Source organism: Protomyctophum bolini (genome assembly GCF_963924005.1).
Source record: "Protomyctophum bolini genome assembly, chromosome: 1".
NCBI classification, from domain to species: domain Eukaryota; kingdom Metazoa; phylum Chordata; class Actinopteri; order Myctophiformes; family Myctophidae; genus Protomyctophum; species Protomyctophum bolini.
This window is the reverse complement of record NC_137862.1, coordinates 10,052,512-10,075,892: the sequence shown is the minus strand read 5'-3', so window position 1 is coordinate 10,075,892 and position 23,381 is coordinate 10,052,512. Positions and strand designations below refer to the sequence as shown.

The 23,381-nt window shown below is 47.3% G+C and overlaps 1 protein-coding gene across 3 annotated transcripts in view; it reads right to left on the bottom strand.

The window, feature by feature from the left end:
* The window catches only part of lrp4 (low density lipoprotein receptor-related protein 4), a 118,503-nt gene extending 96,728 nt beyond the window's left edge, over window positions 1–21,775 (bottom strand). For all 3 annotated transcript variants that reach the window (XM_080766119.1, XM_080766120.1, XM_080766122.1), the window contains exon 1: window positions 21,287–21,775. In XM_080766119.1, coding sequence (XP_080622245.1) covers window positions 21,287–21,356 — 70 coding nt within the window. In that variant the 5' untranslated portion in view covers window positions 21,357–21,775. The remainder of the gene's footprint in view (window positions 1–21,286) is intronic.
* Between the last annotated feature and the right edge of the window lie 1,606 nt (window positions 21,776–23,381).

Below are 23,381 nucleotides of genomic sequence, written 5' to 3'. Positions count from 1 at the left end.
CTCTCTCTCTCCCTCCGTTTCTCTCCCCCCTTTATCATTTCTATTTCTGACTTCTCGGACAAGGGAAAATGTGTCCCCATACCACCCCCATAGTTAAATGTTCTCTCTCTCTCTCTCTCTTTGACAATGAAGGAATGGGGACAGGTGTGCCAGTGGCTCCAGACACACGGGCACGCGTGTAATCGTCATGACAGAGGGATTAGAACCCGGAGCCTGCTGCCGCCCCCTCACCCTGACACATGATAACCCATGACATCACACACACACACACACACACACTGGACAATGACAACAGTAGCCAAACGCGCACACACATTGGACAAATGTTTCTCCGTCTCAGCCTCTCTCCAGTCGTGGCCAAAGGCAGAGCTGTTCCGCGAACAGCGTCTGTCTGTCTGTGTATGTATGTAGTAGAGAACAAACTAGTTTGTCAATGCAGGGACATTTCCAATCCAGAATTGTCCTGTATTGTGACTTTGCCACTGAACACTGCTTTGTGTAGCTTTGTGTAACATCCACATTTTGCACCATGTTCTCCACACTTGACGCTCCTCTACTTGACGTTCCGGACTGGTTTTGTGGTAGTGGAATTCCCCAGAGTCCTCCCTGGCTACGGAGCGAGCACTCACCTCACCTTCAGTTGCTTATCAGTATTGTAGTGCTTTCTAGCTCGTTTAGCATTACGCAGTTACAGTGGCAGCCATTTGTGTTTGTCTCTCTGTGATCATTATCAGTTTATCTCTTGGTATTTCCAGTTTCCCGCATACCCTCCGTCGAGGCATGCCAGTCAGCGGATCCCATACCCAACTCCATAACCTTCCAGTTCCTGTTTGTTGCTCACCTTTTTGTTAATAAACTGGCCCCTTCAGGCGGGCGGCTTCAGCCTCCTCCTGGCTGTCCGCCTGCATGGGACAAACACTTTGTTGCACACATAATGTACAGACAGGGAGGCAACAGCCACACCGTCCAGATCAGATACTATGAATTGTTTCAACAATGCATAGGATGGAGTGGAATGGCTTCATTCATGGTGTGTGCCTGGATTAGGGGGTGGTCAATCTGGGAACCAAAAGAAAAGAGGAAAAGACAGTACCCTCTGCTGTTTGTTTTCATTTGAATTAGCCTTTGGGGGCACCCCCTGATGTGAATGTGGATGACAGGATGTTGGCCCATTTGGTCCGCCCTCAGTCCTCCTCTTCCTGTGAGACGCATATGCCTACAAACAATGTATACATGTTTTGAATTACCCTGCTGCTGACAGATTCAGTAGCGCAGCCCGGAATCTTTTTATTATTCCCTTACATTTTTATTCCACGATTTTGCAACCCATTTTTTCACCCAGTGTCAATTATCTAATGTAATCCAGGGCGCTACACTTCCTCTGCCAACATGGGGAGGGCAGCGGACTGACCTCATGCTTCCTTCTATGCATGAGGAGTCCAAGCTGCTTCTTTTCACCCGACAGTGGGGAGTTTCCCCGGCCGGACGTAGCATGTGGAAGGAACACGTTATTCCGACCAGTTCCTTTCCCCTCCACCCGGCTGGCCAGGGGGAGGTAGTTTAGAGACCAGGATTACTGCATGTTTTTTGTGAGGGTACCTAGGGGACACGGGGAGAACATGCAAACTCCACACAGAAAGGCCCTTTCGCCAACCCCGCCTCGGGTATGGGCACTGATGACGCGGAGAAGGAAAGAACATTCTTGAGAGAATTTCCAAGGGGTGGTCGATAAAGTGCCTCATAATGGCTTTGGAAAAAGTCCTGAGAAACATTGGACCATAATGGTGAGTGTAAATAATGGCCGTTACTAGCTGCTAGAACACAGAATGAGCTCATCAACGCTCCACTGCTCAGCCATCTTTAAGCATCGCTAACTGAGCCGCCAGCGATGCTCCGTAATTCAGCTCGATGCTGAAGCTCGACTTTCCCCTCGTTAATCCAGTCCTAATAGCTTGCCTTGATAACATGCTTCTTATCCCGATCACACAACCCCCCTGCAGTCTTCTCACTTTACATCTTAAACGTTACTTCATCCTCTAAATGTCTCTTTCTACACTTCCTTCCTTCATACCCCTCTGTTTGTTTTTGTACAATCCTTCATGCTGGGCTTCTCTTCCTGATTCCATGTCGTCATAAGAGTAGGCCATCTTCTCTCTCACCTCGTGCTCCCCTCCTCTCCTCTGTCGTCATGAGAGTAGGCCATCTTCTCTGCTCTCCCTCTCTCACCTCGTGCTCCCCTCCTCTCCTCTTTATTTGCCTCTTGAGTTACAGAACAAGACGATTGTTAAAGCAGATCTCTCCGCTCCGCTCCAACTCTGCCGTAAATCTGAGGTCGCTTTAAGCTGTATGAAATGAGGCAGCTTCCTGGAAGGGGTCAGCTCGATGACGGATGAGGACGAACTGAGGCCCCCCCCCCCCCCACCTCCACCCCCCCACAGAGAGTGAATGCAGTGTGCACGCCATCTGCTACCATGAGGTGAACTGTGAGTGTGCCTTAAGATAGAGAGAGAGACTGGCAGAGGAGAAAGGGTAATTGCAAAGTGCTACATTGACATGGGGGGGGGGTTATAACTTATGACATTGTGTGTGTGTGTGTGTGTGTGTGTGTGTGTGTGTGTGTGTGTGTGTGTGTGTGTGTGTGTGTGTGCGCGTGCGAGAGAGCGTGAGTGTATACATTATGTGTAAATGTGTATGTGGTGCGCTGTGGGCCGGGGCATGTGGAGCGCTGGTGCAGGAGGCTTAGGGCAGCAGGAGGAGGAGGGGGTGGGGGTTGGGTTGGTGATCGATAGGCCTGCCAAGCGGCATTAGCCCCCCTCGGCCCAGAGGGCCCGTCTCTGGACACAAGAGCACAGAGACTTTAACTCTGATCTTATTTACGGGCACACAAAGGGCAGCACAAGGGGTCCTCCGGCTGGGCCTGTTCAAACAGAGGGCCGACGCGGAGCGGCCTTTGAGGGGGCCGGCCCGCATTGACTCCGAGGGGGGTGAGGGGGTGGCGGTGGGGGGGGGGCTGACAGGTCGCTCTTAAAAGTCTAAAAAATGGGGCCAGGATCAGGGGGTATAGGGAGAGAGGGGAGGTATACCCCCCCCCCCCCTGCTCCCCAGACACAGACAGAGGCAGTGGAGACAATGTAGTTTGTGTGGTTTAGCCGAGTGGAGGAGAGAGAGAGAGAGAGAGAGAGCTGGCCGGAGACCGCAGAGAGTTAAAGAAGGGATGGAATGGGGGGGCGGTTAGGGACCCTCCGCCCTGTCCCAGCTGTCACACAGTGTAGCAGAAGTGTGGATCATTTCCACTGATGCTATACGTGGTCCTCCACGGATCCACTGGAAAATAGGTGCTGAATCACTGAGTCATTCCGCGTGCCCCTCTCCTCTCCTCTCCTCTCCTCTCCTCTCCTCTCCTCTCCTCTCCTCTCCAGCCAGGACAGGCCAGGATCAAAGCCCCTCAGGAGAGGAACTCAACAATTTCATCCTATACTGAACGCTTCCCTTCTGTCACCTCAGCAAACCTGTGTGATGTGTGTTCATACGTGCGTAGGGGGGGGGGTCGGTTAAAGTCAGATGTGATGCTGTCTGAGCCAAAGCGCAGATCTGTCACGGCCGTCACTGTTGCTTAGCAATGAGACGAAGAGAGGGAGTGTGGCAAAGGTGAGAATGAAAGAGCAAGAATAGAACAGAGGAACTGAGAAGACAGGACACATGAGGATAGTGCAGTGAAAAACTAAAAGAATTGTGAGAAATATAGGACAAGGAAATGTGTCTGCTAATGCGAGTTCGCATTCAAGTATAGTGTATGCATTCTTATTTAGTGGCACGTGACAATCACATCTGCGGTTGTGTTTTTCACATTAGCAAAGTCCTCAAAATCCCATCCACAAAAAAAAAAGGTGTCCGGTCATCAGATTTATGGTCGCTCCGACCCCGGCGTGACCCCTTCACCCCACGTCCATTGACCTGGAAGTTACGTCCATTTGGGGGCAGCCATTTCCTGACTCCATAAAGCCGCCCGGCGGAACTGAGGGAGACTCTTTAGGGTGAAAATGGAGGGGCAGAATCATTAACTACCGGCACAATGACAGCAATGTGTTCAGGTCCGGACCAGCCTTTTGGAGGGGTCAAACCTCTGCTCCGCTCCACTCATAAAGATCTGAGAGGCCCCACGGCCGCCCCACCACAACACCGCCTTCACAGCTGAGGGAGAAAAACAAGCCGGGGAGGAGGAGGGGTCTGAGGCCAGGCCAGTCCATTAACAGCTGGCCACGCTCGCAAACAACAAAGGAGGGGGCCCAGCGGGGGGGGGGGGACTTTTTGGAGGGGGGGGGGGGGGGGGGGGCAATCAATCTTAGTTTTTTTCCAGCATCCCGAAAACCTGGGACAGCAACTCCTTTTTGCGTGAATTGCTGCTGCGACACACTCGCATGATGAGGTATTTAGACTGATCCACACCCAACTGGAGAAGGCAGATAACGGTAGGCGTGTGACGGACGCGCATCAGGACTACTAATATTCCTCACCCAGCACCCACACTCTCTCTCACTGCCAGCCTACTTGGAGGTATCTCCAGCATGGCAGCACCTCCAGTCTCAGAGGCACAGCCAGGAACTGGGGGAGGCTCTTGTTGTCTGGACATGACAGACTTAATACAACTGGCCCATGCAGCCTTGGAGCGGGCATGGAGCCCGGCCTCCCCACACCGTCTGCGCAGCCATCTCCAGTCCAGCCGAGGAGGTCACATCGGTGGGCGGACAGACAGCCACACACTTGGCCGGGCAGCGGAGAGAGAGCGAGAGAGAGGGAGATGGAAAGATGAAGATAGAAGGGGGGCTAGAAATAGGGAGGGGTGAGGAGAGCAAGGAACAAAGACAGGAGGCAGGTAGAACCAGTACATTCTGGCAGTCATCCAACAGCCTTCCTTCGAGCGCCCATCTGTCCCTCCCCAAAACCTCGGCCACGTTCAATCCAAAGTCCAGTTGAGGGCCAGATAACATTCATGCCTCTCACTCTACCCTCCGTCAATGGAGGGAGCTGCATATACAGGCACCACTCACAAAAGGAGCCGGTGCTTGGCAGCAGCTCAGATAAGCCCTAAACAAAGTCAACAGTGTGATACAGCGATGGGCGTGTGATGGACAGGGAGGAGGGGAGGGTTCTCGCCGTGGCACAAAAATGAAAGGCGTAGAGAGAAAAAGAGAGAGAACCTGTTCATTAGATTCATTGCAGGGGGGGCTCCACCTTCACTTTGCCTGCTTCTGTCTTCCCTTTTCAACTCAAGACTGCTGAACGTGTTCTTTGAAATTGGGTTTGATATCCCACTGCTATCTACAAAGTAAAACTGTCCATGTGTATTGTGTATACTATCAGAGTTAAAATGAACACTCAGGAGTTTACAGTCTACACGTGCAACTTCATATAGCGCTCATGACACGATTGAGATTGGACTTTACAAGGCAATGTAAGAGAGAGAGAGAGCTGTGTGTGTGTGTGTGTGTGTGTGTGTGTGTGTGTGTGTGTGTGTGTGTGTGCATCCTTGCAACACAGCTGCCCCACTTAATCGAAAGTTGTTTTGTTGTGAAGCAGCCTCCTGTGTAGCACCATATACATTGTGGTACTGTGCATTGTACTATATATACACAATGGCCCTACACAATTTGTTTTGCCATCGCAGAGGGAGAATAGAGCCGATCTCAAAACGGACAGTGAGTAAATCTAGAGTTCCTTCCCTTCCCCTTCTGATGTTTAATTTCAATCTCTCTCTTTGGCGTCTTTGTGTTAAGTCTCTCTCTCTCTCTCTCTCTCTGAGTCTCTCCCCCATTACACATCTAGTGTTGTTCTCTCCCACAGGAATGGGAGTATCTGCATGGAAACAGTAAGCCAAGCAAAAAGCACAACACCACTAACTCATCTGTGGCTCAGATCTAAAAGCCTGATTCAGTAACTTCGTCGAAAATAGACACTCTACATTCTACAAGCTCAAAATGCATCATGTTTTGCGTTGTGAGCTTGAAGATCTTCTGTTATATCTCGCTGTGTGCATGATTTGCCAACAATGGACATATTATATGACTTGACTTGGCCATTGTTCACAATTGTGTAAGAAAAAAAAGAAAAAAAGATGGGAGAATAAATTAAGCAGATGATTCTGAGCTCAGCAGAAGCTGGAGAGAGCAGCACAGGCTATATGCAGATTCTCACATCAGTGCATTAACATCAATGCAGATCACAGGGATCATTAATCAGATCTGAATGGCTTGATTCAAGCCCTCATTCAAACCAACAGCCTGGGAAAACATGTAATCTGCTGTTTGCACTGCAGCCCAGCTGATAGAGTTCGACATCAGATTGGGAATCCCTTTGGCTGCAGAGTGTGTAGTTCAGACAAGGCATTGGCATTGACAGTAGTGCTGCGACAACCCAACAACAAAGAGACATTTGACAAGGCTAATAACAATATACATGGACATACAGGACTCTTATTAGGCTTGTCACAATTATTGTCTCAATGTTTTCACATGATCATTATTTTTGCATAATCGTCATAATAATTTATAATGTTCAAATGCTCAATGCCAATAGCACAATTAAATAGTTAATCGCAATTGAATTATTTGTGTGACAATTAATCGTCAACCTAAATTTGTAATCGTGACAGCCCGATCACCCCATAGCGATGATCTGATTGGCTGAGCAAAGTACATATTGAAGATAAAAGTGAGGGCAGAAAAGTTGATGAGAGCGCCCCTGGTGAATAGAGGGTATACGTGTGACATCATCATCATACCGGAAGTTATGCGGGGACGTCTACTGAGTGGCAAAAAAACTTTTCTTTTCTGGCCTCGACAGACCATACATCCAAGCAGAAGTCAATCTTATTGCATTAAATTATGTTAAACAACATTACATTCACTTTTCCAAGTCACTTTGCCACTTCCCAACTTCCCATTCACTTTATGCATGCGCATACCCTCTATTGAGAATGCCACAAGTGAGAAAAAAAGAGGACTCGAGGATAAAAAAGTGAGGACAGAAAAGTGAAGACGTAAATTGTGAATGTCCAGAATGAGATGATGCATGGTGATAAGTGCCCCTCGCCTCGCCTCACTTCACATGGGTGTGATTTTACGACCACAATATAGTGCATGTAGTCATGCAACTTTATGTGCACGCTGCCGGGGCGTGCGTTGTGTCACCGTTAGTGGTTGTGCGTGACATGTGGTCCCACAGTGAATGGTGGTTTTGTTTAGCACACACACGCAACCCTGAGCTCTCCAAAGGAACAGCGGCAGCACGAGGTCGAAGCCGATGTCCCCTCAAAGACATCATCTCAAAGCTATCAATCTCTCCATGGTTTTCCCCCAAAGTCATGTGATGTGTGATCTCCCAGACAGTGCACGGCGGCTCCAGTAGGTCTCTGAGACTGGTATCTCTCAGGCGGGGTTAAGTTAGTTAGCTAGTTGGTACTTGGTAGCACACCAGTCATGAGAACTGTTGTGTTTTGAGTTTTGTGACAATGCATGTTATCTAATTGAATTACCTTTTGACCACACACGTCTCATTATTTGCCATTGACAATGAATGGGGAAATAAGGTCAAATGTTGTCCCTCTCAATATTTGGCATTGGAAATGAAAGAAATGAGGTAAAATGTCCGCCAAATATGACGTAAAGTAAACGCCATTGACAATGTAGGGAAAATCTACGTCATACGTAGACGAGCAAATCGGCTAACAACTCACATAAATTCAGTTGTCATCTTACATGATCACTGTGAAAAGGGGGGACTTTTTGAGGGGAATCAAACATTGTTATAATATATATATTTTGTCATTATTACATTAATTAATAAATCCTTACTTTATGCCTCTGTGTGAATCATGTTCACCACCACCAGGGCGGCGGTGGCTCAGAGTTAAGGCTCATACATACTCCAGTTTGTGGAGATAGGCTATCACCGCGGTGTAGTTTTTAAAGGGTTGGAAAACTACAGCATTACGTCAGTCGTGGTGATGATCAGCTATCACCGCGGACACAGACCCATCTCTCTGTTTTTACTATCAGACAAGTCTTTTCACTCTGGAGCTATCACCCCGTTCACTGATTGGTCTAGAAGTTGGGTAAATCACAGGGAGGCGGGGTCAATCCTTAAGGACATCACCGCGAGTATGATGGCCTCAACTCTTATCACCGTTTTATCAGATAAGCTATCACATAAAACGGTGATAGTTTATCTCCACAAACTGGAGTATATGTATGAGCCTTTAGTGTCGAAGTGTCCTTGAGCAAGACACTGAACCCCTAATTGCTCCTGATGTGCAGGTTGGTGCCTTGCATGGTTTCTGCCGCCATCGGTGTATGAATGTGTGTGTGAATGGGGGAATGTAATGCACAATATATGTAAAGCGCCTTGTATAAAGGTGCTATCTAAATGCACCATTTACCATTTAAAACATATATCATCATATATCATATCATGATACTGCTCAATCATGTTTGCCACAAAAAAAAGGAGATCTGATTAAAATCATCTTTCCACAAGAAATGGCTGGGAAAACTCTCTTCAGAGTAAACTGCAGTTTAGTAGAGGTACATTTGAGTTGAGCTACAGGCAACGCGGCTCAGTCACAACGTGGCGTGTCAGCTTGTAGATCTGCAGTTTTCGGTGTGCAACACCCGCGTGCCACTACGTTTAACTGGGGCTTAAGGTCAACAGCAGTTCAAGGGTAAAGGGGAGAATGTGTTTGCATTCCAGGGCCGCTCTCTGCTTGCCTGAGTGACCGGGTATAGCTTGTGTTCGGAGTGCTGACAACATGGGGGGGGGGGGGGGGGGGGGGGGGGAGTGGGGCAGTTGTATACAGTAAGTGTGTTACACCAAGAATAACCGTCGGTTCAAAAAACACCAGACGCGAGGACAGAGCGTTCTTACACCTTACGCATGAGATGGAGCATGGGCACAAGGGTCTTGGCGAGGGATACGGGGTGGGGTTGGGACGGGTAGCATTACAGGAAGTCATATTACAGTATATGCAATCCATCATTCTCCTCTCTACGGCCGACTGATCAATGGAACGCTGATCATACCAACACGTTGATCATACCAACGCTGATCATACCAACACACCCTGCATCAGAACACGTAGCAGCCGTTGTCATCTCCTCTCAGCACTCCCAGCAGAAGCATCTAGCAGCCCGTACAAAACGACCAACCTCCTTTTCATATCAGCTCACCTGTTCCAATAAGTCTATAACTGTATATAGCACCAATTGATTTTACTGGCCATTATTAGATCGGACGTGTACGGGGCAAGAAAGCGGGTCCCAAGGCTTTGAGACCGAGGCTCTTGAAGGAGCTCAGCTCAGTGGTTACATACAGCAGAGTATAGTATACCCCAGGCCCCGGCTCATAAATCAATGCCATCCGGCTGAGAGAGAGGAGGGGGGCAGCGTGCCAACACTAAATCCAATTATACCCAGGCACTGGCACCACTCAGCCTGATGAGTGTCTCTACCTGAGCCCTTGGGGGACCAGAGCACAGCCAGCGGTGCCAGCGTCAGTGGTGGCAGTACTACAGTAGTGAGCAGAGGGACGAAGCTGTGAGTGTGTGCATGCAGAGTGTGTTCATGCAAGCGTGTGCATGACTGCATGTGTGTATGGCATGCAGCCAGGGCCACATATCTGACTGGAGGACTGGAGGCGCCAGCGGAGTCCCTGTATTGGGCCTGCCGCTATGGCTAGCTGGCAACTGGTCTGAGCCCTGCACTGCCACCTGTCACACACACACACACAATCCCTCTCTCTCTCTCTCTCTCTCTCTCTCTCTCGCACACACACACACACACACACACACACACACAGTGCAAACACACACGCAGTGCACACACACACATACCCACACCCCCCCTGGGATAAATTAAGACAACATATAGGGACACCTTTATGTGGTGCATGATGGGAACCGTTACACACATGCCCATCCCTTCATCTCTCTGCCGCTCATCTCTTTCCACAAAGGCGTCATCATTCAAGTGTTGGGTAACGTTACTTTTAAAAGTATCACGTAACATTACAGGATTATATTGCCATAATAAAAAGTATTCTGTTACGTCACAGGATTACCTTCTGAGAAAAGTAAACAAAACTTGTTTAGATTATTTTTTGCGTTACAGACAATTAAAACTGACCTGCAAGAAAGTTTGCTCAAGAGAGAGGCCTACCGGGAGTGTTGTGGAGCTGTGCTGGGCTTCACCATGGATATAGTTTGCATTGACATTAATCTCCTTTCACTAATAAATCCATACATAGTGGGAATACTTTGATGGCCTTCATAAGGGCAACTTCTTCTTCTTATAATTATAAGAACTTGTGAATGTACTCATAATGCTGAGCAGATACCAAAATAATAATAGTAATACTTTTATTGAACATTTTATATTTATATATATATTTTTTTTAAAGATTAGTTTTTGGGGGCTTTTTATGCCTTTATTGATAGGGAACAGTAGTCAGGGAGGAAAGGGGGAGAGAGATGGGGAGTGACACACGGCAAAGGCTGCTGGGCTTGGGAGTCGAACCCGCGGCACGCCGTCCGGCTGGTTTGGCAGCCTAGGTGCCCAGACGGTTGAGCTAACCTTCCGGGCCATTTATATTGTATTTTTAAGTCTACTTACAGATAGACTCACTTAGAAGTAAGGTGACACCAGAGCTAGTAACCAACTCTATGTTGAGATTACAAGAAATCAACAGGCAAAAAAATAAAACAAGTCCTTGAATCAAAATAATGTTGATTGAGTTGAATGAGTGAGGGGGTCAATTGACTGACTGTATGAAATGAATAGTCTTTCAGGGGCAAGCCTAATGGACAAGAAGCCAACGCTTCTCTATTGAGTAACAGGGAGGGTGGCGTGCGTAAAAAGCCTTGAAACATGCTATTTGCTTCACTGTGAGCAAGTGAGCCCACACAGCGACAGCGTCCCCATTAAATGAACCATTTCAGGAGCGCTTGTGTATTATGAAGTTCCCTTCTAAAGTGTGTCCCTGCCTCCCCTTTGTCTGCCAAGGTTGCAACAATCAATCTGGCGTCTAAAGCAGCCCGCAGGCAGGCATTCAGAGAGAGAGAGAGAGGGAGGGAGAGAGAGAGAGAGAGGGAGGGAGAGCGAGAGACCACTGGCTGACATTGTCTGAAGGCATGCCTGTGGAAGAGCTCTCTCTATCTGCGAGGCATACACACATAGGAGAAGGTCTGTGTTAATCAAGTTCAGTGCCTAGCCAGTTCACCTATCGGGCTCAGCGCTGTAGATAATATGACCTTGCAACGAGGCCACGGCTCAAAGATGCATTCATCTTTGCTTCAAGCAATTACCCCGTCTCCCTGAACATCCCCACAGCCCCCCGACCTAAATCTCAAGCATATAAGCCACAGTTATAAGGTAGAGCTGGGAGATAAGATGGAAGTACTGTATATACACAGCAAGAAGCATATGATTTATGCATATACTACAACACATCTTATTAGCCCCAAGACGCTCTCCGGTAGCCCCCATTATGCAGCCTCCATTCCAGACCTTTAATGATCTCAACTGGGCTGAACTTGAAACATGGTGGCTGTGTATAAGTCGTATATTTTCCCCCGTTAACAAAGCAAGTGCAAAAGAAATTAAAACAGTTTGGACAGATGGGTTGCACCAACCAGGAAATGAGTAGAGGAATATTCCACTCATTGTTCCCCCATTCTGATTTAATTCTGCTCAGGCCCTGCAGGGCTATATGTCCGATGCCTGCTTCTGATTAGGCCTCGTCCCAGATACCCAACCCCCTCCCAGGCCAACACCTGGACAGGATCTCTGAATAGCACCAACCTTCTGGGTCTGATCAACACTAACAACAACGCTACATGCCCCCCTTACCTCATCCCTCGTCCCCTCACAACTGATGAGTTAGTATCAGATACAGCACCAACATAGCAAAGTTACAATTACTGTAACTGGAGCCGCATCTCCATTCCATTGTTCTTCCATCCATGCATGAAATGTATCAAGCCATGTATTTCCTTCAGGACAAAAAAACAAACAACCCTTTGCTGCACCAGCCTGTGCATTAAATGCACCCAGATAACTTCTGGTTATAGCTTAATTTCTGATCCATATGTCACACTGTCCTATGATCTACCTTTGGCCTCTCTCCTTAACCCATTTAGGCCTGACGTCGAAATTAAAAAAATATTTTTTTTTTAAATGTCTTTTTCTCTGAAAAACCCCAAGTTTCTATATCAGTGGTTCTCAATATTTCATGTCAAGGACCCCCAAAAATATATGAAATTGGCCGCTGACCCCCATCTGAAAATGTGTTGTTTCAGGGACCACCTCCCAGAAGCAAAGATTTTAGCTCTGAAAGAGTATATATTCAAAGATTTGCACCACATGTTCATGATTTTTGAAAAATAGCATACCTACAAGCTTGTAGCACGCCACTCTGTGGCACGCCATGAGCTTGTAGATCTGCTATTTTTAAATAGCTAAAGCATGACATGATGCTAACACCAAAAGGGGTTCTCGCCCAGAATGGGTTAAATAAAAGCCAGAAGCTCAGGCCTATCGTCTGGATTAGATTTAGGAACCTCCCAGAGCAGAGCCCCCTCTGTCTGTTCCACAGCGGTTGGCCATTCGCAGGGCCCGTCTCTCCGCGGGCTTCCAGGAAAGCAATTAACCCAATATGAGCATGTGGCGTCCCTACCATGTGTGACAATGACAGTGAACAGACACACAAGGGCCGAGGCCTCCCAGTTAACAGCCATTAATACACATTACTCACAGAGGAACGGAAACTGGCCTTCAAGAGAACAACCATTTGGTTATCATTCCTGAGCTTTTTGGAGTATTGCTAAAGGAAGATGAGGACTATTTGTGATCCTGGACTCCTGGCTCCACAGTGCATTTCACCTCTGTGAGGCAATGCATGATAGGTAGCAGGTAGCAGCATTATACCTGGGATTTCAGAGTGGTTCGTGTCGAATTAACGCGCGTTAACCCATTTTAGGCCGGGAACCCCTTTTGGTGTTAGCATTACGTTATGCTTTAGCTATTTAAAAATAGCAGATCTACAAGCTCATACGAGCTTGTAGGTCCGCTATTCTTTTTAAATCGAAGAACGAGCGACATAGAAACATAGCTTTTTCAGAAAACTGTCATTTTCAAACAGACATTTTTAGAATCTGATCTCAGGTCAGAATGGGGTTTTAAACAAAGACAGGGCCAAATGCTGGAACAGCACATAGCAGCTGAATTTGCGATAACCACCGAAAAGGGATACTCCTCAGAATAGAAACCCTATGCATCATACCATGCGGGAACAATAAGAGCCCCTTTTGGTGACCCAATTAGAGACAACTTTCAGCAGAAAACTGTTCAGGCAATGTCCCAGTGAGTTCTGTCGTGTCTGGCAGATGGTCCCTCTAGTTACGCGTTAAGAGACTGGTGTTGTTATTTCTCCTCTAAGTTCCCCTCAAGGCATGAAGTGATTTAGTTTGTGTCCTCGGGGAGCATTTAGTACAGCACATCCGTAGGCAGTGCCACTAAACCTCCGTCCATATGACTTACACTCCAAGACTACCCTCTTCTTATCCTCGCTTCTATAATGCTTCCCGTCTTTGATATTGATTACATTTAGCAGAGGGACAAATGTATGCTATCCTCGCAGCTAGTATGCACCCACATCCAATTAGGCAAGTCACTCTGGATCAGGCTGGAAGGCCAAAAGGCTTTGTAGTATTTGTGTGTATTTGCGTGTACTCTAATATGTAACCTGAGGGTATACGGTCCGTTTATGTACGTGGGATGGTGACAGGGCATTCTGAGGTTAACCGAGACAGACTGGGGTCTTCTGAATACAGCCTTGTGTGGATAAACATCCGTTCCAAAGATCCCCCCACGGAAAAAACAATGCGGCTTTTGTTTGTGCTGCAGTGCTGCTTGGCACGAGCACAGGGGTCAACTGATGCAGGACTGCTGTGGGGTTATTTTGGCAAACGAAGACACGGCACACTCACTCTCAGAGATAGCGTGGCAAATTGAGAGGACGATTGAATCGGAAGATGAAAGCCGGTCAGCCAAAATGCCATTTAAGTGAGTGAGATTGTATGTGCACGCCTCAAAGACGTCCTGACCTTCGTCAGGCCGACTCCAGGCTACTGTCCTCCGATCTCTCAAGTGAGTCACTTCAGAACTAATTTACAGCATCAAGTTGTCTGTATTACAACTCCACACCACTGCAACACATAAACAGTTTATTCAGCCAGCCGGGGTGGAGTCTGGGTAGGGGTGTGCATCTTATCGACCACTGTGGAAGTGGAACTGTGGGGGTGACTTTATGAAGCAAGTGAGTAGGTGTCATAGTATTACACATAGCTGCCGGTGGAGGAGGAGGCAGACTCTTTAATCAGCCACCATAATCGCCAGGATGGACTAATTGCCACTCTTCATCTGTGGCTACACAAGCGGACGGGGGCTGCAGCTGGGGGTTGAGAGAGAGGGAGAGAGAGAGAGAATCTTCTAGGGGGTCACAAACATGTGGGTAGAGTTTGGGCCAAGAGAGGGGGGGGGGGGGGGTCGGTGAGGATTGGGGGGGGGGGGTTAAAAAGAGGGACAGAGAAGGACGAGAAAACCATGGCGAACGGAGAGGATGAGGCAGTACAGACTACAGAGGTCCTCAGTGACAGATTGAGTGCTGCTGAGGAGCCTAAACTAGACTCTCCTCTGAATACTAAGACAACTCTTTTCTGGAGTCTGGCACCACACAAACACACACACACACACACACACACACACACACACACACACACACAGCCTCCCATTTGAGGCACCCCCTTGAAATGCATGGGGCCTTTCAAACTCATGTGAGATAGTAGGTTCTAATTGGATGTAGTGGGTAATACATGATGGGAGGGTTTTTTAGGGGAGAGTGGTTGGTGTTTGGTGGAAGAGCTAAAGAGGGAAAAAGAGGAGGCGAGGTGTTGGGGGGCTGCCTAAGCTTAAGAGGCCATTGTTTTAAGAAGTGAATCGGCACCTCCCCCTGCCTTTCTCCCGTCAGCGTCCCCTTCAGGCACTCCACGCTCCGCAGAGTCAAAAGGCAGCGTTTAGCCCCAGCGAGCAGTGAGAGGGGCTGGGCTTGTTTTGACACTTCGTGGTCCCTGCCTTCCATGAAAAGAGCCCCCACCCCACATGAGCCCCCACCCCACGCTTCTATGGGACTCTCAAGTTCATTAGAGGGAGTGCAGCGCTTTCAGCCGCCAACACCACCCCCATCATCCAGTCCAAGCCTTCAATAAGGCCTCCACTTTAAGCTGTTTGTTTAACAAAAGGGAACTCTTACCCCACCCAACACCACCATTCCTCTCCTCCTAAAACTACCTGATTGTGTGATTTGCGGGGTAAGCACATGAGTGATACATGTATAGAAACGAAAGACCTGCAAGCAAACGAAAAGACGGCTGAGTGAGTAAGAGAGTGGGGTGGGGTGTGTAACTACAGAGCCAATGCGTGAACACGGTGTTAATTACACAGGTACTTCACACACACTACTACTGCGAAAACAACAAGTGCAACTCGCTGCGAGGCAACGCACATCAGCCATTGTGTCGTGTCCAGCGTAGAGTTTCAGCTCTCACACTCGAGGGTGACATCACCGCTCGCCGACGTTGGACGAGACAAAAGTGAGAGGTGTCACTCTAGAAGGGCAAAGCTTCTCTGAGATCATGCAAGGCCTGCGGGGAACACACACACACACACACTGGCCATGTGAGTGTGTGTGTTGTGCATGTTGTGTTGTGTGTGTGACTGTCCTTGAGCTAACTCAGACTATAAAGAACCCTGTTACGAAAGAAATGAGCACATTTTCTCCATTATCCAGTGGACCTCCTCCATCGGTTCACGTGTAAGTGTGTGTGTGTGTGTGTGTGTGTGTGTGTGTGTGTGTGTGTGTGTGTGTGTGTGTGCTTTGTTTTGATTGTTGTTCCACTTTTCTCTGTACCAGTGGTTGGAAACCTCTGATGTAGATCAGACAGGTGATGTTAGATGTAGAGAGAGGGCTGCAAGGACAGGTGCTGTAGATGAGATTTTAGGAGAATGGCTGGCAGAACAATAAAGCAATGGCAATAAGCACACTACAGTGTGTGTATATTTAAGCATACAGTCCTCACGACAGTTAATGGGGAATGGAAAACAACTCTTTCTCCCTCTTTCCTTGCGTGTCTTCTCAGGAAGCAGGGAGAAGAAGTGTGCGGGGGTAGTTGCAACAGAGAGTGCACAGGCGCACACATGGCCGCCTCACCCCAATGACCTTGACGTAGTCAGTGCGGGGCTGTGTCCAGTTCAAGAAGAGCCCCCCGTGTCTGTCTCTGTGTCTGCCTCAGGAGTTATTTATACCCTAACCTCTCACCCAATCTGCTGTCTGTACTCCTACTGTATGGATAGTAGGAGGGGAGCGAGACAACGGAGGGCAAACTGTGCTCTGCTGCCGATAACGGCCCTCTGGCTGTGGCCCCTCGCCTGTGAGGAACCGACATGCCACCGCCTCTTGTCCTGTGGTATAATTCACTGCACACGGATAGTTTTGATGTTTTCAAAAGAAAAACTTGACTCCTACTCGATGCGTTCATCCGTCTGCCTGCCCTGTCTTGGTTACCATGATGACAGTATTTGTAAGTGGTTCAATTCTGATGTGTGACTGAAAGGCTGTCGAGATGGAGAGATGATAGAGAGGGAGAGATGGAGAGACACTGAGACACAGGTGTTTCTATTGTAACAGTCCGACGATCATTCCCCAGTGAAGTCTTTATGCCTTTATGCTCACAAACAAAGTGGGAGCAGCGAGGGCTTAGATTTGTCAATCTTCAGGATAAGGCCCAACCGATGGCAGATCTTTTGGGTTCCGATGCCGATCCTGAGACTGAGTAAAACTTGTAAAAAAAAAAGACAAATAACGTCTGATATCAGCCAGACTACTACTACTCCACTCCATTGAGCCATGCACAACATAGGCCGACAACAATCCAAAAAGAAGGGAGAGGTGCACTAATGCCTCCAAAAAAATACTGTTACCGTGTACTATTAACTGTATTTGTGTTTGAGTACATGTCCTTCACAATGTCATTGTCCAACTACGCCTCCTGTGGGCTGTGTTCAGTCAGCAAGTCTCCACTTCCCTCCTCGACGCAGGCTTATCTTGTATGTCCTCTACAGCACCCCCCCATTGAGACCTTCGCACTCGCACACAAACTCACAGTTTGAGTTTATTACAGCGCACAGATCCCCCGAATAATCTATACAACCCAGGGGAAGTTGGATTAGTGCATTAGCGCTAAGTAGACAGAAACAAAATAAATGTCCTCCTCAATGCCAACCCCTTTCGCTGTACCGAGAGCACGGACCCCACGAGGGGCCGAGCGCCATTTGTTTTGCTTGTGTCCTCTAAAAAACATGGCCATCGGTGACATATATTAGTGCAAGTGAGAACCTAATTGAAACAGGTCCCCGGGGACATGCCACGGCATCGTGTTCCTGAAACCAGACACTCCCACTCCCAAGCACAGCACAGCATGTCTGCATGGCTCTTCTCTGGTCGGGGTGCACGGAGAGGAGAGCCAGGTGATTTATGGGAAGGTTGTAGGAATATGAGGAGGACAACGAGTGTGTTGGGGGATTGGATTTGGCGTTATGTATATGGGGTGCTTTGCAGGGGGTGCTGTCACTGCGCCTCTGTGTTGGAGGCAAGTTATGGAAATGTGCAAGGGCGGACGGACATAAATCCATACCACACTCCAGAGCCATCTGCTCCATGTGTGTGCACTGTGCATGTCTTTTTGTTTATCTCCATTCTACCGCCTCCACCTTCCCAAATCGGGAAGAAAAAAGGTAAGCCCTTGAGGGTGGTTATGGTGGTGGTGGTGGGGATGGGGGTAGGGTGGGAAACGGAGTGATATCACAGGTTACCTCTCCGCTACCTTGGAGGTGCAACTCCACCCGTTGAGCAGAGACACATGGTGCGCAGTGGGGGTATCAGGTGGCCGCACCCCCCCCCCCCCCCCCTTAGGTGAAAGCAAGAGTCCTAGCACTATAGCACATGCACTGACCTAACCAGCTAGACCAGGGGAGGGCACACACACACACACACACATACATAGAAAAACGACCTGATACACAGCATTCATAAGTAACAGAAACACAATAACACATACAGTACATGACAGGCATGCGCGTGTGCGCGCGCACACACACACACACACACACACACACACACACACACACACACACACACACACACACACACACAGTGTGCATCCGTTTTTTCTGTGCTTTCCAGTTAAACAGCAAATATATAACAAGTGAACACATTCACCCTCATAGATATACACGCACAAACCCACCACCCACTTATCCACATTTAGGCAGCAAACATCACATGCACTTATGCAACAGCAGCTATGCAGCAGTGCTGCTCTCAGATCCATTATTAAAGTGTTCCCTCTCCCTTTGGGCCCCATCATCCACTAAGCAGAAAGAGAGCGTTCGTTTGACCGAAATAAAAAGACAAAATACAAAATCAGCCAACCAACCATACAGTCGAAAGCAAGTTAACATGGTCCTCATTCCTAGGTCCTCTGTTTTGCTACATTATCATAGCCTGTGCATCAGAAATTGTGTATCATAGCTAAAATGCTAGTTATGGATATAATCCACTGAGGTAAACTAATACAGCAATAAATGTATTCTATATATATACGCTATAAATAGCATTATAATTACGCACAGTCAAGACACACAACTTCATGAAATGTGCTAGCTGCAATAACCATACATTTTCATATTAAGAGCCAGTTGGCTAATTATAATCGTGCCTGCGGGGCTCGGCGAACATCAGTCCGACCGTGGTGTCCGTGTGTTTTGCCCAGGCGGTAGATGGATGGCGGCGGGGGACTAATCAATCCGCTCAGGGGAACCCAGGGCAACGGAGAAAGAGCAAGAGCAACCTGAGACCCAAACGAGTGAACACAAAAGACCCTCTCAAGCCCAGGATGGCCCTCCGACAGCGCTCCTACCCCAGCCCAGTTTCTGCTTAACCTCCGTGTTCTCCAAACCCTTATTATTCCCCATCTGCATTTGTCATGTTTTGCTTCCCATCTCTCCCCCTCTCTAATTAATTGACCATCTCTGGTGGTCACTCCTTCTAGAAATCTGCTTGTGTGCATTATTTCCAACTGTCAATACTACATTTAATAAAAGGCGACATCCAAATGCAGCAGGTGGATATTCTCCACGTTTCTCAGATGGACGACGATGACACATCTCTGCCTCTCAGAACCAGAGCGACAGCAGAATGCCTTCCTAGAAGTTCCTTCCTCGTCCCACCCACCTATACTCCAGGAAAATGTAGGCCTCATCAATAGTTGATTTGTAAATGAGTGGGACTTAAAAGGGATGAATGCAGGGTGCCTTGATTTTATTAGCGGTACAATAAAGGCCGGCCCCATTCCCAGAGCACATCATTAAAGAGCATAATACACTCTCCAACGTGCCCATTAGACCAACTGAGCCCCATTACTGTCTGTGAGACCATGAGACTTAGCTGAGAAGGCTTCTTGACCACAGACACACATTGGAGACACAAAGACATACTACACACAATCTCTCCCTCACACACACACACTCTCTCTCTCTCCCTCTCACACACACACACACACACACACACAAATTGCAGCCATACCAAGGCTCTCAGCCAGCTATTGTCGGATGGGACTGGCCTTTGTTACGCCACGCAAGATTTACGTCCTTATGACTAGCTATGAAAATCAAAACCATGTACCGCTCCATTCCTCTTTATTCTCCCAGATTCTACATCATGTTACACATATAACACTATACAGAAAAAGGTGCCTCTTATGTGCAAGAATGGAAACACTATAGCCGCAATAGAAATCAAAAACACACGCACGCCAAGTCAATAACTTGGCCCGAGAAAGATTACGGCCTGGGCCCCAGGAGACCTAATTGCTTTATGATAGGACACGTCTAGCATCAAAGCCTGCGTGACCCCCCCCCCCCCCCCCCAGCCTAGAGATAAAGGGGGTGGGGGGGACGGGGGGGCCAACGTTGATAAGTATGGCCTACAATATCTTTGAAGGACAACAAGAGCCGACTAAAAATAGGTTCCTGGATGATCCGAGAGCCTTTTTGTTTTTGATGAGATATTGAATCCTATCTGGCTGACATTTTGGCGCCAGGCTCAGGATGCAGGTGACATTTACGGAGTCTGTCACAATTACAATTGTAGCCCCCATCGGAAGGAGAGCAGCACACAAGGCACAACCAGCCAATTACACAAGTATTTCACTAGTCTGTCATATATGGGTGTATTGTGGAGGTTGGGAGAGAGCGAGCGATAGACAGCAAGAGAGAGAGAGAGAGAGAGATGCTTCACTGGTGTTTCTTTAGAGGGGCCCTCTTCACTAAGGTCCTTGCATTCCAGCAGTTGTTCCAACATGTTGTAAATACAAGGTGTTAGAGAAAACATAGCAAGAAAGAAAACGGTGTGTGTGTGTGTGTGTGTGTGTGTGTGTGGGGGGGGGGGTCACTTTCCCTAAAACTAGAGGTCCTCTGCGTGGGAATAGAAAATGAGGCTATGGACAGTCAAACATATGACATACATGTATACAAGTTATCACATGGCATCCTCCGAGTGACAAGGGTCCAACTGTAAAAACACACACACACACACACACACACACACACACACACACACACACACACACACTCTCTCTCTCTCACCATTAAGCTAAAAGCCACGCCAACTGTGACCTATAATATATTATTCACAACTGAAATTGCCCGAAAAATTAAAATATATTTTTTTACTCAGTTGCAAAGACCATTCACTATTCAGAGCTTGTTGAGTGATTTGACAGTTAATGTGTTGTCAGTCAGACTCAAACAAGACAAAGTACATTCTCTCCCACAACTGTACCGTGCAGGTATTCTCCAACTATGACAACATTTCTGGGCTGGCTGGCACATTTCGACTGAGAAAATCGTAGACACCACACACCACACACACACACACACACACACACATCAATCAAAACAACCGAGAGATTCCGCACTCACTGTTCCATTCCAAACATGCATATGACGCACCTCCATGGTTTTTATTCAAGCAATGAGTCTTCGTAGACCCAGGAGAGTGTGTGTGTAGTACTACTGTGCACCTTCCAAATGTCCATGGAACAACGTGGGGGTAAAGATCTTACCTTCTCCGCACAGCAACAAAGTTAAGAAGAGCGTGGCTCCACAGAGCACGGCGGCGGACTGCTGCTGCATCTTGGACCCCCTCTTTCTTTCTCTGTCGCTTCTCTCCGCGGTCCGTCTTCTCTTCTTCTTTTACACTCTCTCTCTCTCTCATACACAGTACACACAGTCTCTCTCAGAAATATAAACTCTGTTATCAGAGAGCGACGCGGACACAGGCGAGTGTCATAATTAAACTCATGCCGTGACTGGAATTGCGGACTTTCCTGAACCGCCACGATATGAGAGAGGCTGTAGGAGAACAAATGTTAAAAAGTTACCGCTGGACTCTCCAACATGTTGTGCTCCAGCTCCGACGCGGAGGAGCGATCAAAAGGAGCTGTGGTGGGCTGTACCAAATCTACGTCAAAGCGGGAGGACTTCGCGACAGAACGCAAACATGTAGAGAGAACATAGCGCGTAAAAAGCCGAGACCACACGCCCATCTGCATTTGTACATCAAACGCAAATTATGCACTCATGTCAAGTGGCAGCTTTTTAACAGTTGCGCGTCGTATGTCGCTTCTTTGTTTGCGGGACACCCCCATCCCGCAAGGTTGGTCCTTGACCCCCCCCCCTCTCTCTCTCTCTCTCTCTCTCTCCCTCTCTCTCTTTCTCTCTCTCGTCTCGTTGTGTCATTTAAAAGTTACAATAATTCTTAAAACTCTAGCGGCCACTCCGGCCAGAAAATCAAAGGATGCAGCGAGGACACTGCAGCTAGAAGCGGAAGCGGGCTGTATGTGCGTCCCCTTGTTTTTATTTTCTCTTTTTCCAAAGTGCAAAGTAGCAAAACCCTTCTCTCTCTCTCTCTCTCTCTCTCTCACACACACACACACACACACACACACACACACACGTTGATTGGTTGTTTTTTGAGTGGTGCAGCCACTCCAAGGAACAGTGTCCGTCCGTCCCTAGTTTGTTTACAAATAGGGTCCTTAAATTCATCAAGACATTTAAAGACATAGGCTACACTACAGCACATCTATAAAAGTAGTGTCTCTTCCCCATGACGAAAGCAATCGGTCTACCTTGTCCTTAAATATGTGACTCTCAGAAGGCATGTTATTTATTGGGCTATTACTATACTTAACACCCTATACAGTGTGTAGCCTATCATACTCATAGCTAGTTATTATAGCTGGATATTATTATTATTATTAGTAGTAGTACTATTATTATTAGTAGTAGTACTATTATTATTAGTACTATTATTATTATTATTATTATTATTAGTACTATTATTATTAGTAGTAGTACTATTATTATTATTATTATTGACAATTGTTAAAATCATCAATGCCCGTGACAGTGTCCTCTTCTGCATGGGACAGTCTTCTTCACTCATGTAAACTAGGGTCCTGGGGCAATTTCTGGTTATTTTTATACGCAACAGCCTGTTATTAAAACTCCATATAAAATGACTGAAACCCCGACTTGCCTGGTAGTTTCCTCCCCCACATTCCCTGGAAACGAGGCTTGACAATCCATTTCTAATTAGCGGCTTTAGCTGCGATATCAGTCTACTACTCTCCTCTCTAAGCAGGTGATGTTCATTCTCAACACGGACCCATTCTGTACTTGATGGCATTGTGCGAGATCCCCAGCATGATAAGACTGCGTCAATCTGATTCATTTAGTTATTCTGGAGTCAAATGAGTATGAAAGAGACCATGTGTTTGTGTGAGAACCAAACACTTTTGTCTAGTTTGTCAAATTAGAAAATATAAACAGTAACAATTAAAGGGGTGTAATGTTTTCTTTGTTTTGTTTTTGTTTTGCTGTCATAGAGTGTTTGTTTGCAGTAGCCTATACAGGGTCGATCTGTCTCTCCAGCTCTTAAATAAAAAGAAAATTATTGTTTAGGTCGGGATACCAAATATTATATGCAATCAGGAGAGATAAAACTACATAGAGTATAATCTGCTTTAAATCAAACAACAAACACATATAGAGCTATATAACAACACTATTTTAACAAAATATCACTTGTTACAACCCCTTTATGCTTGATGTTCATGGGGAGTACTGAAATCTGTAAGAGTACAGTTCAATGCA